General features: G+C 40.8%; 1 protein-coding gene across 5 annotated transcripts in view; it reads right to left on the bottom strand.

Annotated features, from left to right (window-relative positions):
* The window catches only part of LOC144678938 (sodium bicarbonate cotransporter 3-like), a 233,759-nt gene that overhangs the window by 103,000 nt on the left and 114,146 nt on the right, over nucleotides 1-16,613 (bottom strand). For all 5 annotated transcript variants that reach the window (XM_078539052.1, XM_078539048.1, XM_078539049.1 and 2 more), the window contains 2 exons: nucleotides 5,205-5,311; nucleotides 106-263 (listed from right to left, as the gene is read on the bottom strand). In XM_078539052.1, coding sequence (XP_078395178.1) covers nucleotides 106-263; nucleotides 5,205-5,311 — 265 coding nt within the window. The remainder of the gene's footprint in view (nucleotides 1-105; nucleotides 264-5,204; nucleotides 5,312-16,613) is intronic.

Raw genomic sequence — 16,613 nt, 5'->3', positions numbered from 1 at the left:
GCGGAACTATTTTATGTTGCAAAAAAGGAACAATTTTACCAGGAGTAAATCACAGCTATAGTATACTTCTGATAAAATAAAGGTCATCTTTGATGTCAGTTTCACCTGGTTGGTATAGGAACTTCTGTAAGTCCTGTAAGAAGAATAGCAGGAGACAGACGAACAAAGGCTATGATGGGTCTCTCAAGGAAGTTCACCTCTCCCACTAAGACGTTGGAAGCCTCAGCACCAGGTGGAATCTTCCTCATGAAGTTCATGTCCACCTACAAACAACGTGGATGGGATGGGACAAGATTTTAAGCAGCTCAAAAATATTTTGGCAGCACACTAACAACTGATTACTTCCCCCAACATGAGAAACAGCACAATACTAATGCTAATCTAAATTAATTTCAATTCCTATGCTTTTGTTGTGCACATTGCAATTCAGGGAGATATACTAATCCTTAACCTTCTGGAAATGAATTTTCATTGTAATTGATACTGCATGTAGGAGCAAAGTGCTGATTTAACTTCAATTAAGTATAAAATCTGGAATGGTGCAAATTGGGTGTCTAACCCAAAAACTGGGCACCTTAGAGGTTCAAGTCTGTGATATTGTATATTATTTTAAAGATAAAATCCATTTTTAGAAATTAAATGTCATGTAATACTAATATCTTTAAATATATATAAAATTCCATGTAAAATTGCACCATGAACTGCATTAAGACAAAATGTTTTTAAAAATTTTCAGTTCAAATTCTAAATATCAAAATCAACAAATATTGCTTAACTGTTTCAAATCCAATTTTCAACTAAAATTCATGTTAATTGAACACAGCTAAACTAACAACTGCTGCATATATGCTCATGCTGATGTATAACCATCACCACGCAAAACTGAAGATGCAACACGCACAAAAACAAAAACAACGTACACAACAGTAGCACACATCAGAAGCCAAAGAACTAAAAACTTACTGTCGACCTCCTGAGTCTCATACCAAGCGTGACACAACTACAGTGCCAGGACTCAGACTCCAGTCCAACCAGGAGTCAAGGAAGGCACATTTAAAAAAAAAAACGAGGTCAACGAGGAAAAAGCAAAAAGGGGAAAACAAGAAAAAGGTCATAATAGAGATGCAGGCACAAATACACCTGCTTCAAACTGTAACCTAAATTACTTACAAGAAAGCAAACAAATCACATGACCTAACTATAGCTTAAAAAAAGTTTCAAAATTTAAATATTAAAATTTGAGCCAACTCTGGGGAAAGTAGTAAAACATACTGACAAAGTAAACATAATTCCAGTGATTAAGTAAACAATTTTACCACAGGGCAGTTTACTTTTGGTTTGTAAACCCAAGCAGTGAATAAAAATTCATGGTTTAAGTGTGACCCAAAGTAACAAGCATTGTCCAAATCTTGCAAATGTGCCACAGCAGAAAGGTAAAGCTACGCAAGAGTAGCTGTATGGTCTGCATGCTGTGATTTAATTTAAATTTACATGAATTCTATTCAACTAATTAATGAAAAGTATCTCAACAAGTTGCTGCATATTATTTTTCATGTATTTAAGAAATGATTCACTCAAAATATTCTGTAGAATCCGAACAAAAAAATTCAGTTAATATCTGAAAAGCAGACGCTAAAATTTTCTCAATGGTCCCCTCTCTAAAGATGATCAAATGAACAAACTTTAAAATCTCATCAGCATTATCTGACTGGCTGGTTAAAGTTCATGAGCTACATGATCCCAATTCAACATGAACAATGGTATTTCGCAAAGAATTTAACCATTTTTACCTCAGCCAATGCCATTAAAATGAACCCACCTGATTTTCCTTTCATTCATAAAGAAAAGTGGACAGGTTCCTTTATACCACTATGTGCTCTGAACTGCCTAAGTTTCCCAATATTTGTGACATTGTTACTTGATCATGACCCAAATTATAAGCAAATGTGCTAGAACCAGAGTCAAAGAAATAAAGACAGGTGCAAGCAATATGGCCCATAATGCTGCCAGCAGTAAATCGGAAGATACTCTGTCTTAAGTGCAGGAGTATTATACATTGTAAAGTACGATGTATTATTGTGCTGCTGTGGAGTAACTTTGCATAACCTGGGGGCCCCTTTAGAACAAATGGTCAATTAAAGGCTAATTGATCTTGGTTAGATTTTCAGTTCAATTAAATCAGTGATTTTTTTTTTGCTTGCTAAGTAAATTCAGAGGAAAATTTCGAATCTGGTTTCAGAGATAAGACGTATTACTTTTAAACTATGCACCAGCATTCACATTATGAGCCTCTTAGCATTTTGGACCACATTCTTTTTCTTAATAACAAAAAGGCGTTCAATTCAAAGTCTCTCCTGATAGGGACAGTGGCAGCATGGATACGAAATTGGCTGAGTGATAGGAAACAGAGTAGTGGTTAATGGGTATTTTTCAGACTGGAGGAAGGTTTGTAATGGTGTTGGGATCCTTGCTCTACCTGCTTTGTATTATTACCTAGATCTTGGTATACAGTGCACAATTTCAAAATTTGCAGATGACACGAAACTTGGAAGCATTGTAAACTGTGAGGAGGATTATGTAGAACAAAAGGGCATAGATAGGTTGGTGGAATGGATGAACAAGTGGCAGATGAAATTTAAAGCAGAAAAGTCTGAAGTGATTAATTTTGGCAGAAAGAGCGTGAAGAGACAAGAATGGTTGCAATTCTAAAAGGGGTGCAGGATCAGAGAGTCCTGAGTGTATATGTGTATAAGTTATTGAAGATGACTGGACAAGTTGAGAGAGGAGTTAATAAAGCATACAACATCCTAGGCTTTATTAATAGAGGCATAGAGTATAAAAATCAAGAATTTATGCTAAACTTGTATAGAACACTAGATCAGCCTCAATTGGAGTAGCGTTCAGTTCTGAGTGCCTCACTTTGAAGGATTAGAGGAAGTGCAAAAAGATTCACAAGAAATGTTCCAGGGATGCTGAACTTCAGTTATGTACACAGACTGAAAAAGTTGTGACTCTTCGCCTTGAAGAAGGTTGAGAGATTTGATAGAGGTATTCAAAATCATGAGGAGTCTGAACAGAGTAGTTAGGGAAAAGCCATTCCTATTGGTGGAAGGACCAAGAACCAGAGGGCACAGAGTTAAGGTAATTGGCAAAAGAAGCATTGGAGACATGAGGAAAATTTTTTTTGCACAACGAGAGGTTAGGATTTGGAATGCACTGCTTGCGGGTGTGGTGAGGACAGGTTCAACTGAGGCATTCGAGGCAGAATTGAATTGTTATCTGAAAAAGAAGAATATGCAGGACAACAGGGAGGACATTAAACTGCTCCTACGGAGAACCAGCACAAACATAACAGGCCAAATGCCTTCCTGTGCTCTAACAATTGTGAAATTCTGTGAAACCTAGTGCCCTTTTTATACATAAAACTACTGCGGATGCTGGAAATCCAAAACAAAAACAGAATTATCTGGAAAAACTCAGCAGGTCTGGCAGCATCGGCGGAGAAGAGTTGACGTTTCAAGTCTTCATGACCCTTCAACAGAACTGAGTAAAATTAGGAGAGGGGTGAAATATAAGCTGGTTTAAGGTGGTTGGTGGGGGGGGGGGGAAGAGAAGTTGGTTGGGTGGGGGTGGGGGTGGGGGTGGGGGGGGTGTGGTTGTAGGGACAAGCAAGCAGTGATAGGAGCAGATAATCAAAAGATGTCACAGACAAAGGAACAAAGAGGTGTTAAAGGTGGTGATATTATCTAAGAGAATGTGCTAATTAAGAATGGATCATGCGGTCTCCTCTACATTGGAAAGACCAAACGTAAACTGGGCGACCGCTTTGCAGAACACCTGCGATCTGTCCGCAAGAAAGACCCAAACCTCCCTGTCGCTTGCCATTTTAACACTCCACCCTGCTCTCTTGCCCACATGTCTGTCCTTGGCTTGCTGCATTGTTCCAGTGAAGCCCAGCGCAAACTGGAGGAACAGCACCTCATCTTCCGACTAGGCACTTTACAGCCTTCCGGGCTGAATATTGAATTCAACAACTTTAGATCTTGAACTCCCTCCTCCATCCCCACCCTCTTTCCGTTTCTTCCCCCTCCCTTTTGTTTTTTCCAATAATTTATATAGATTTTTCTTTTCCCACCTATTTCCATTATTTTTAAATCTATACCTGTAATGCCCTGTCAGTCTTTCCACCCCACCCCCACTAGAGCTGTGCCTCGAGTGTCCTGCCATCCATTCTTAATTAGCACATTCTCTTAGATAATATCACCACCTTTAACACCTCTTTGTTCCTTTGTCTGTGACATCTTTTGATTATCTGCTCCTATCACTGCTTGCTTGTCCCTACAACCACCCTGCACCACCTCCCCCACCCCCCCACTTCTCTCCCCGCACCCCACCCCCCCCCAACCTTAAACCAGCTTATATTTCACCCCTCTCCTAATTTTAGTTCTGTTGAAGGGTCATGAGGACTCGAAACGTCAACTCTTTTCTTCTCTGCCGATGCTGCCAGACCTGCTGAGTTTTTCCAGGTAATTCTGTTTTTGTTTTGCCCTATATATAGACTGTTGTGCTTTTCTCTGAGGTCTTGAATGCATTAATTTCCTTTTAAAAGTGGGTGGTTCCAGCAGCATTGAAAACTGCTGCTGACATATTACACCAGCAGAAGCTGCATCTATGGTTAACACCTGTAGACTAAACATTTTCACGTTACGCTTTACACATTCAATGTGAAAATCTATCTGGATGCCAGCAGGCTCATTACCACAGCCTCTATGCCTGCCTGCATACAAGACATATTGTTAATTAGAAGTCCCAAGGGGTTGCCATGGCAGATCTGGCCACTTGTGATTCCAGTGACCCTTCTAGATATTAATAAGGAAACTGGAGAGTTGGAAGGTCCAAGAACTATAATTTCCTCCATCAGTAAGTGTCCAAAGATGCCGCTGTCAATTCAACTTGATTGATTACTCAATAATGGACAGGGGTTTGCCATACCAATAAACTGATAATTGACCCTACACAATTACAAGGATTATGAAACAATCGCAAACACTGTAGTGAACTGAGATATTTATATATAAGGGAATAGGTCATCTTGGATGAGGTTAAACTCAGAGTTAAAATAGCTTCATGGAATAATATAGAAATTCTTAAGTATGAAAAATCATTCAGTGCCTCTATTTTTGACACTATGTCTAAATTATTACCTTGCTGAAGTCCACTGTGCTGTTTTCTCTACTTGCAGTGTTACCCGTTTTTTCAATGCTCTTAGTCTCCAAGATACCTGGTGCAGACTGGGGAGATGCCAGAAGTCCTGTTTATTTTGGATGTATGGGAAAAAGCATTTAGCAAATATATACATATATATATATATATATATATATATAATGTAACTATCACAAACCAAACCATTTGATTGTTAGAAATGGTAGCAGTGTTGCAATCTGTAGAATTTAAGCATATGTTAACACGTGATTAAGAGGCATGGTCACTTAATATTAAATCAATAAAGATAAAGTTTGGTGCTTGCTGCAGGTGTATTGTATTACCTCAAAGTATTAAGCCATTCAAGAACATTTTTTCCATTATGTGTCATTCATTATTTTTAAAATTTAGAAAAAGTACACAGTAAGCTGAGATATAAGGCCCTGTTCCTAGAACAAATCAAGATTCAAAGTGAATAAAGTACTAAATGAGTTAATTGTTTATTTGTATGTTTTTGAGAGTAAAGCACGAGGATGGGGGAATACTCTGTTCACACATCTAATGCAGTATCACAATGTGAGGTTCAACATATTTTTCCAGCTCAGTTTTCAATCCAGCTAGTTAATTTACCCCCATTACCATAAGACCTGATCATCTTCAGAAGCCTCGAAATGGAGCTTTATTCAATTCCAAGGATACTACATCCAATGGGTAGCCTGTGCCGAGTAATTATGGACATAACTTCAGTATTGTTAAAAAAAGAGAGATATGCCGTCAAAGCTTTTCGTCTTGTACTCATCAGGACAGGTTCGCAAAAATACCAATTGTAAAGGGAACAATTACACTGCATGAGAAGAGTGTGCTGATTGGTTAACAAGTGGACTCTGATTGGTAGAGGCTTTGCCATGGAGAATGCACCAGAGAACAGTTAACTGCGAAGCTTATTATTTAAATTCAAACCAGAAAGGTCGTACAAGACATTGCCCTGGGGAAAGAAGCAGGAAATCGCTCTCTCCCAAGTTTTTGTTTAGTTGAAGAATCAATGGGTGGACATGCTCCTTCTGTCTGCAAAGGGCAGGATCCTGTGTGTGAATATATGTAGCTTCTAGCATATATAAGCCACACTGCGAGCCCAACTGATAATCTTAAATTGGTTGTCACTGTCATTCTTAGCACAATCAGGATTGTTTAGCAAGTGCTGTCCAATTGCAGAATCACATCTAACGTTGGATGCTATATTTTGAGCTTTGCAAGCAGGGGCTGGTTGGGTACAGCCAGTACATTGCCTGTTGCAAACAACAGCTGGCAATACCTCTATCAGAATCCACTTGCTAACCAATCAGCAATCTCTTCTCATGCAGTATAAATTGTAGTTCCCTTTACAATTGGTATTCTTGCAAATCTGTCCTGATGAGTGCAAGACGAAAAGCTTTGACAGCTGCTTTCTCAAAGATGCTCAAGCTTTAGACATATTCAAAGAATTCCAATAAATGTGAGACACGGCCTGTTGCTACTAAAATAATATTAACTATTATTGCCTTTTCAGGTAATTATGTTGCTAAATGCTTATATATTTCCCTACTTTAAGTGTTATAGGCTTAATGACTCGAGTTCCAGATTGCCGTTTTTCTATTTTGCCCTTTGCAATAACTCCTGCTATCCTCCAATATAGGTACAGCTTAAACAAGAGAAAATAATAAGTACAAAGATAGCCGTTTTATCTAGTTTCAAATAAATTAATTGATTCACATAAATGTTGCCCTTGCACCAATTTTCAAAGATGTCCTTCAAAATAACGCACTATGCTAACATAATATGTAAAATTTGGTACACATATTGTACTGTACAAAAGGTCCAAGAAAGTGATTAATACTCGATACCTTTTGTAGCTTTAACTTATCTGTACAAAAAAACTCAAATCTTCCGCCCCTCCACAGTTCCCAAGCTCAGCACTAAGAAAATATTCCACTTTGTCTTTCTCGGATCCAAAGTAGATGACATTACACTGAATTCCATTTGCCATAGTTTTGCCAGTCACTTAGTCTGTCTACATCGCTTTGTAACTTCCTACTCTCATATACACAATTTGCTGTGTTTCCAAACTTAGTGCCATCTCCAAGCTTGGGTGCACAACTCTCAATTCCTTCACCCAAAACATTAATATATATTGTAAAAAGCAGAGGCTACAGCACAGATTGCTGGGGCACACCATTTCACATCCCACCATTAATGGAACAGCCTTCACCTGAATGGCACTGGAACTAGTGAATCATGTAACTAGGGCTGCAGACAGGGGGTGGGTGTTCACGTGACATTACATTTAGAAAGTTAGAGGAAGAACATGGCAACAATGCAGGGTAGAAATGCAGGTAATTATAAGCAGAGCGTGACAGGTAGGCACAGAACATATAAACATACGAGTTCACCAGCAAAATTAAAAGCTCTGCTACAGGACAGAGTGAAAATCACAGAATCATTACAGCGCAGCTTGTAAGAAAGGTATTGCAATAATCATGGGAGACTTTAATCTTCATATAGATTGGACGAAGCAAATTGGCAGAGGTAGCTAAGAGCATGAGTTCATACAGCACAGTTCCTTAGAATAATGTTCCCTGGTTGATTCCAGAACATAAGCTATTTCAGACCTGGTAATCTGTAATGACATAGGGAAGAATTTCCCGCCCACCGGGGGGCGGGGTGGGGGGGTTGAGTTCAGGAGTGGGCGCACCTCCGATCGGCGTCCCCAATCGGTGGGGGCGTGCCATTTTACGTGGGCAAGCCAATTAGGGCCTGCCCAGCGTGACGTCCGCCAGGAAGCGCTATGCCGGGACTGCGCTCTTTCGCGCATGCATGTGAAAGAGCGCATTCATCTCCCTAGGCTAAGTGCTGCCTCAGGGAGATCGGAGCCAAATTTAAAAATGGTGCATGTAGAGAAATGGAATTAAAGAAATGGAATTTCCCTGACATGCCCCCTCATGTGACACTGTCACATGAGTTGGGACATGTCCATCACTTTTAAGTAAACTTTTAATAAATTTTTAAAAACCTACGTGAAACCTCATCCCGCCCGTAGACGAGGCTTCGTGCTTTTTCTGAAGCCCACCAGCACTCCCGGCCTGCCCGCCAACCTTAAGGTTGGCTGGGCAGGTCCACTAACTAGTCTAATTACTTTTTAAATGGCCTCAATTGGCCGTTGACAGGTCGGCGGACACACAGCTGATTCGGCTGAGGGAGGGGGGTTCGCGGGAGAGAAAGCGAGAGAGGGGAGTTCGCGAGAGAGAGAGCGAGAGAGGGGGGTTCGCGAGAGAGAGAGAAAGGTCCACGAGAGAGAGGTTCGCAAGAGGGGGGGGTTCGCAAGAGAGAGACAGAGACAGACAGCACACGCGAGAGAGAGGAAGGGGGGTTCGCAAGAGAGAGAAAGAGGGGGCTAGAGAGAGAGCGCATGCGAGAGAGAAAGAGGGGGATTTGCGAGAGAGAGAGGGGGGCTAGAGAGAGAGAGCGCGCGCAAGAGAGAGAGAGAGAGGTTCCCGAGAGAGAGAGCGCACGAGAGGGAGGTTCGCGAGAGCACGCAAGAGGGGGGTTCGCGAGAGAGAGACAGACAGAGGGGGCGTGCGAGAGGGAAAGAGAGACAGACAGAGGGGGCGTGCGAGAGGGAAAGAGAGACAGACAGAGGGGGCGTGCGAGAGGGAAAGAGAGACAGACAGAGGGGGCGTGCGAGAGGGAAAGAGAGACAGACAGAGGGGGCGTGCGAGAGAGAGACAGACAGAGGGGGCGGGCGAGAGAGAGACAGACAGAGGGGGCGGGCGACAGAGAGACAGACAGAGGGGGCGGGCGAGAGACAGACAGACAGAGGGGGCGGGCGAGAGAGAGACAGACAGAGGGGGCGGGCGACAGAGAGACAGACAGAGGGGGCGGGCGAGAGAGAGACAGACAGAGGGGGCACGTGAGAGAGACAGACAGAGGGGGCACGTGAGAGAGACAGACAGAGGGGGCCCGTGAGAGAGACAGACAGAGGGGGCCCGTGAGAGAGACAGACAGAGGGGGCCCGTGAGAGAGACAGACAGAGGGGGCACGTGAGAGAGACAGACAGAGGGGGCACGTGAGAGAGACAGACAGAGGGGGCACGTGAGAGAGACAGACAGAGGGGGCACGTGAGAGAGACAGACAGAGAGGGCACGTGAGAGAGACAGACAGAGGGGGCACGTGAGAGAGACAGACAGAGGGGGCACGTGAGAGAGACAGACAGAGGGGGCACGTGAGAGAGACAGACAGAGAGGGCACGTGAGAGAGACAGACAGAGGGGGCACGTGAGAGAGACAGACAGAGGGGGCACGTGACAGAGACAGACAGAGGGGGCACGTGAGAGAGACAGACAGAGGGGGCACGTGAGAGAGAGAGAGAAAGAGAGAGAGAGAGAGGAAGGGGGCACAAGAGAGAGACAGACAGAGGGGGCGCGCGAGAGAGAGAGAGAGAGAGAGAGTGACAGACAGACAGAGGGGGCGGGCGAGAGAGAGAGAGACAGAGGGGGGCGGGCAACAGAGAGAGAGAGAGCGCAAGAGAGAGAGGGGGCATGAGAGAGAGAGCGCGAGAGAGAGAGAGAGGGGGCACGAGAGAGAGATGGAGAAAGAGAAGGGTACCCCAGGTGGATGGGTTAGTGAGCAATGACACTCGGGGACAGAGGGATTGTGAGCTTTTATCAATTCATTTGGTCTTCTAGGTGAAAACCACGAAGATACCATCTATCCCCCACCCACCCTGCTGCTTGAAGTTTCGTTTGAATATGTTTTGCAAATGTGAAAATTTATCTTTTTTAGTTTGGAATTGCAGTTTTATTTGAAAAAAGAAGAATCAAGATCACTGACATAAGTTATTCCATTTTTTAAATTAAAAGTATGTGCTATTTTGTTGTTTTGACTTCAGTTTTAAGTTGTTTATACAAATGTCATACGAATGGAGAATGAAAAGTGCAATGTGTAATAAGAAATCTATATGTGTGTGAGCTTTACTGTGTTTTCTTCCCTTGATTGTAATTTTGCATAAGAGTCTCAACACTTTGAACTCACAATGAGGAAAATTTAATTAAATAAGCTAAATGTTTTAAGTTATAAGGTTCGAGTTGTGATTTCTGGCCAATAATCACAACTTGAATAGATGTTGAGCAATGTGTGGGAATTTTAATCCAGATACAAATTCACACACGTGAGAAAGGGGTAGTTTTAATGTTTCATCGTGTAAATTCAAATTTTGAAACAACAGATACTGAGTTTGATTAATCTTGGGTGAGAAATGTCTCAAAGTGTTAAGTGGTTTTGAAATAATTGGAACTTAATCTAAAGTTTGGGCAAAGCTGAAGAGAATTCATCATCTCAGACATTTAAAAGGTATCGCGTGTAAAATTTCACCCAATGAGTATACTAATAAAAAAAGTGATATGTCAAAATTACCACAAGGTGGGAGGATTTATGGAATTGGGGCACGAATGTGAATATTCATCCGTGAATTAGGATTATATCACATGTATTGGTCCTTGTTCAATTACTGATAATTCTGTTTCAGCTAATTAGATGCTATATACAGCAATGTGTAAATAAAATGCATCAACAACAGCCTGAGTAACTGAACTCGAGCTACGACCTCTACAAGTTTCAAAACCCCAGTAGGATGTAAAAAAATCATTCCAGTTGGATAAATTACAAAAATTATTTTGATCGTAAAACACTGTTGCAATTTGTATTTTAAAGGGGGAAGGTTGTAGGCCTGCAGCCATTAATTTTTGCAACTTTGTATTTTTGCATTTTATTTCTGCTTTGCTCTTTCTTTTAAGCCTATATTGAATATTTAAAGTTATTTTGTATTGAATCTTACTTTGTAGGCATTGATTTAAACCTAGATGTGATTGTGCTTTGATTATTGATCAACTATATAATCAGGTATATTGTTAGCTGCAGATTTGGACTTTTTCCCCAAGGATTTTTCTTGCTGTTTTTCCCCAAGGATATTCACAGTTGCTGTTTTGACTGAACAGCATATGTATGTGCACTGCCGCTAAAAAGAAAGTTGTATTTTTTCCCCCCATTGTTTTAAAAAGAGGAACTGTTCTTACTATATTGAACCCAACAACCCTTGGACTACAAGCCAGGACGTGAATGGCCTTACATTGGTTGGTCAACTAGCGTGGTCATCAGGAGATAGAGTTTGATTGATGGACATAACACTTGATGGATGGCATATGGGGAGACACCATCAAAAGGTGCGTAAGCAACTTGGGCATTGCGAAGTCTGCATGGCCTTGCAGTGCCTGTGAGGAGAATTGATAAGGACTGAGACTTGTTTTGAGAATGTCTGAACCAGGCCTAAAAAGGCTAGAATAGAACCAGAAATTTGGCTTAAAGGGGCGCTGCTGCCAGGACTCAGGGCTGCAGCCAGAGTGAAATAGTCAACCACCGGAGACTGCAGGAGGAAGGGCCAGGGACGGAGTGACTGAACATAGTGCTCACCCGTTGTAAGGTTATTTGGAGACTAGTAATGTATGGACCAAGGGGAATTTTACCAAATTAGGTTCCTGTCGTGGAGCAGACTAATTTGAGGTTATCTTTTTGGGGAGACGTCATGAAAAGACCAATTTGGGGTTAACATTTCTAATATAGTATATATGTCTAATATAGACTACGTATAATATCTAAGTAGAGTTGTCTTTCCTCCTTTCTTTTTATATATAAAGTGCTTTCTCTTTTCAGTAGTTATCTTTCTTTTTATTTTTTAAATTATAATTGTTATATTACTATTCTTATAATTTATATTTCAATATTCAGTAAAATTGTTGTTTTAACACAATACTTGGCATTGTCACTCACTCCTGTTAATCCAGAATGCGACTCCGAACCCAAGTGACAGTGCATAAAGGGACTCACATCCTTTACACTTGGGCCTCAAATATTTATTGCCTATATTAGTAACTTGGATGAAGGGACTGACTGTATTGTAGCCAAATTTGATGATACAAAGTACAAAGATTGATAGGGAAGCAAGTTGTGAGGAGGATACAATGAGTCTGCAAAGGGGTGCAGATAGGTCAATTAAGTCAGCAAATATTTGGCAGATGGTATATAGTGTGGGAAAATGTGAGGTTTTCTTGCTCAAGTGGAAAAGTAAAAAAGCAGATTATTATTTAAATGGAGCGAGACTGCAGAATGCTGCAGTACAGAGAGATCTGGGTAGCCTTATACAGGTACAGTGTCTCAAATCCGGCTATCCGAAAACCGGAGATGTCCAAAAGCCGAACATTTTTATAAGCTGCCGTGCGTGAATTTTAATTCTTAATAAATGAGCGGAACAGCTTGTCCAGCTAGGTGCTGCACTGGTTAGTTTTGCACATTGGTCTTTTCCTGCGCTCCAAGCGACTCATAACCCCACCCGACCCTGCTCAGCCTGAAATCCGGCACAGACTCAGTGTCTCAAAATCTGCAACCTCGGGACCATCTGTACATTAATCACAAAAGGTTAGCATTCAGGTACAGCAAGTAATTAAGGCGGCAAATAGAACAAATAGAACTGGTCTACATTGAGGGGGATGGAGTATGAAGGCAGTGAAATCTTGCTCCAGCTATGCAGGACATTGGTGAGACCGCACCTAGAGTAGTGTGTACAATTTTAATCTCCTTACTTAAGGAGGAATATACTTGCTTTGAAGGCAGTTCGAATAGGCTCATTAGATTGACTCCTGGTATGAAGAGGGTGTTGTATAAGGAAAGGTTGAGCAGATTGGGCTTATATTCATTGGAATTTAGAAGAATGAGAGTTGATCTTACTGAAAAATATAAGATGCTGATTGGACTTGACAGGATAGATGTTAAGGAGGATGTTTCCTTTCGTGGAGGCAATCTAGAAGTGGGGGCCAAAATTTGAAAATAAGGGGTCTCTCATTTAAGAGAAAAACGAGGAGGAACTTCTTCTCTCAGGGGATAATTAGTCTTTGGCATTCTCTTCCGAGGGAACAGTGGAGGTTGGGTCACTGAATATATTCAAGGCTGAGTTAAGGCAGATTTTTGATTGACAAGGGAGTCAAGGATTATGGAGGGCAGACAGGGAATGGAATTAAGGCCACAATCAGATCAGCCATAAAAATATTATGCAAGAGACTGCCTCAAATTTTTCTGCTGGACTTCCATGAAAAACAACAATCATTCTTTTTTTAAAAATGGTCAGTATCTGGTGATTCTGTGATACTTGGCTGGAAAGAGAAAATACCCTCTTATACTAGTTTCTGTTACCAGCAACTTGTTGATTTTGTTTCAATCCTGACGACAACCCAAGCATCTTGCTTTTAAAAAAAGCTTGGAATCGTCACAATAGTTCAACGAAAGATATTTTATAAATTAACAAGAATTATTCCAACCTGCAGTGTGCAACAAAGCAATGGAAGCAGTGCCGCATTGCATATTATATGAAGAGTTCAGTTCTCCTTAAAAGAAATGGATGTGACATCATACTATACATGGGTACAGGACAATATAGTGTTAGTTGGCTTTCTTTATTTTGGTACTGGTTACTTCAGAACGAAGCCACGATGGCTATACTACATTACGAGAACTAACTCTTAATTGTTCTGAGTTTTCCCAGCTCCAAACTATAGCACAAATGCAGCACAAGTTTCATATATTACAATCAGAAGTAGGCAAGTTCTCAATGCATCCTATTGGCAAAATATTGTTAAATATTACCAATGGAGTTAGTGGTTGAAATCATATAAGTAGAAACATCCAACATGAAACCAGATTTAAATGTACCATTTTGTAGATGACGTGATGAATAATTGATGGAGGAACTAGATTCTGAAGTGTTTCATAGACAAAATAAACTGCTTTGTTTTTTGATGATTCAACTACTGATAACCAAGTAATACCACAATTCAATGCCATGTGCTGCTACACACATTTCAGTTCTGCATTAATTTTTAATCCTATTTAATCTAAATAACAGCTTCTACAACACTACAGCTCAATACAGGCTAAGTAGGCAATAAGTTCTACTGGTTTTCATTAAAAATTAAGACCTCTATTATTAAAAAAAGTTGATAGTAATGGCAGTGACTTAACCCTAGAATTCTCTTGATGTTTATGAATCATTTAGAAGTTAAATTAGGGTTGCTTCATTACATGGCTTTACAGTACCCAATTGTTCAAAAGGGCTATTTTCTTGTCAAGTCTGACTTCTGACACCTATCTTCCCTATTGATGATGGAGTGTTACCATGCAGTGATTTGTGTGAACTTAAAGACTATGAAAACCATAACAACTTTGAGCACAAATAAATCTTTACTAAAAATGTCTATTTTAAAAAGTGCAAAGGCAGAAAATTCAAATATAAAAATGCTTAGTCAGTTAAGGCTCAATACTTGTGAAAACTCTTTTTCATTGCAATCAGTGATATTTAAAGTTAAATTTAAATGACAGCAGTTGAGGTTTTTCTACAAATGGAAGGAAGTAGAGATGCAGGATGTAGGAACGAGTAGGGCTGAAGGGAAATTGGAAGGGAGGAAGGCAAGCAAGCACTAGAGATAAAGGAAGGCAGTCATGACCAACAGCAGCAGCACTACCAGCATATATCTAACCTTTAATATAGTAACATGTCCCAAGGCACTTCACAGAAGCATTATCAAAGCTTGACATTGAGCCACAGAAGGAGATGCTAGGATGGAGAACAAAAAGCTTTACCAAAGAGGTTTCAAGGAGAATCAAAGAGGAGGGAAGGGGCAGGGAATTCCACTGTTTAGAGCTGAGACAGCTGACAGTTTGGTCACCAATGGTGCAGCCATTATAATTGGGAATGTGGGATGTCCAAGAGGCTAGAATTGGGGGAGGACAGACAGAGATAGGGAGGGGCAAGGCCATGGAAGGATTTGAAAACAAGGATGAGAATTTTAAAATCAAGCTGTTGCTTAACCAGGAGTTCTACTAGACTTAGTGCGAGTAAGGCCATAGGCAGAATATTGGATGACCTCAAGTTTATTGAAGGTGGAAAATAGGAGGCTGACCAGGAGTGTGTTGGAATATTCAAATCTAGAGGCAACAAAGACATGGAGAGGATGCCAGAAACAAATGAGCTGAGGCATGGCCAGAGTCAGCCAATGTCACAGAGGTGGAAACAGGCAGGCTTAGTGGTGCCATGGATGAGTGATCGGAAGCTCACCTTGGGTCCAATACAACAACAAAGTTGTGAGGAGTCTGTTCCAACCTTAGGAAGTTGCCAAAGAGGAAACAGAGTTGGTGGTTATGGAACAGTGTGTTTGTGTGTGTCTGGGCAGAAGACAATGGTTTAAGTCTTCTCAATATTTAGTTGAAGAAAATGTCTGCTCAACTAGTACTGACAATTTAGAGACAGTGAAGTAATCAAGAGAGGTGGTGATGAAGTAGAACTCTGTCTTCGATTATTGTTGTTGAGGGATAGCATGCAGATGAGAAATAGGAAGAAGCCAACAATAGATTCTTTAGGGACACCAAAGGTAAGTATTCAGCAGTCTGAAGTGAGGCCATCGCAAGTGATTTTCTGGCTACAACTGGAGGCAAGATAGTGTGGTGAACTGTGTCAAAGGCTGCAAACAAGTTGAGAAGAAGAAGGAGGAATCAGCCGCCACAGTCAAAGTCATAGAGGTTGTCATTTGTGACTTTGATAAGAGTCATTTTGATTCTGTGGCAGGAGTGCAAACCTAGTTGGAGGGACTTGAACACGCAATTCTGGGAAACATTGGCTCAAATTTGGAAGGAGACAATACATTCAACAATTTCAGAAGTAAGAGAGGTTGAAGAAGGGACAGTAATTTGCAAAGATGAATTATTTTTGAGGAGTGATGATTGTCAATTTGAAGAGAGGGACAGTACCTGAGGATAGAAACTATTAAGAAAGAGAGGGAAAGGAAGGGGAGAAATGGGGAACAGGGTGGAAGGGAGAGGAAAATGGCACTGCAGGCAATATAAAAGGTTTTCCATTATAGAGGCATTGTTTTTGCTTACACATACACAGCCCTTTTAAACTAACTTGAGCAAGTTTCTGAAAATAAATGTAATACCACAAATCAGAGGAACCACAAGTCTTTTCAGCTACATGGACAAAAATGTTTAACCTCAATACAGATGTTTAATATAGTAAAATATCATTTTCTGGGTGATTATTTAGGATAAAAAGTGGTGCAATCATATCAAAAAATGGAATCTACATGGTGCCCATATCTCAGCTTAAAAAACACTACACGCATATACAAATTTCAATGATGTTAGATGAAACTTGTCAACCTTAACTCGAGTAATTAATGGCACATAATGTACATGATTTAGTTAACGTATTGAAAAATGGTGTGGCTGCAGCATGCAAAAGGGATGGAAGTGAAATATATTTGATTGCTTAAGAAAATATGT

This window comes from Cetorhinus maximus, chromosome 3 (assembly GCF_964194155.1).
Source record: "Cetorhinus maximus chromosome 3, sCetMax3.hap1.1, whole genome shotgun sequence".
NCBI lineage: Eukaryota > Metazoa > Chordata > Chondrichthyes > Lamniformes > Cetorhinidae > Cetorhinus > Cetorhinus maximus.
This window is presented reverse-complemented; position numbering and strand designations above follow the sequence as displayed.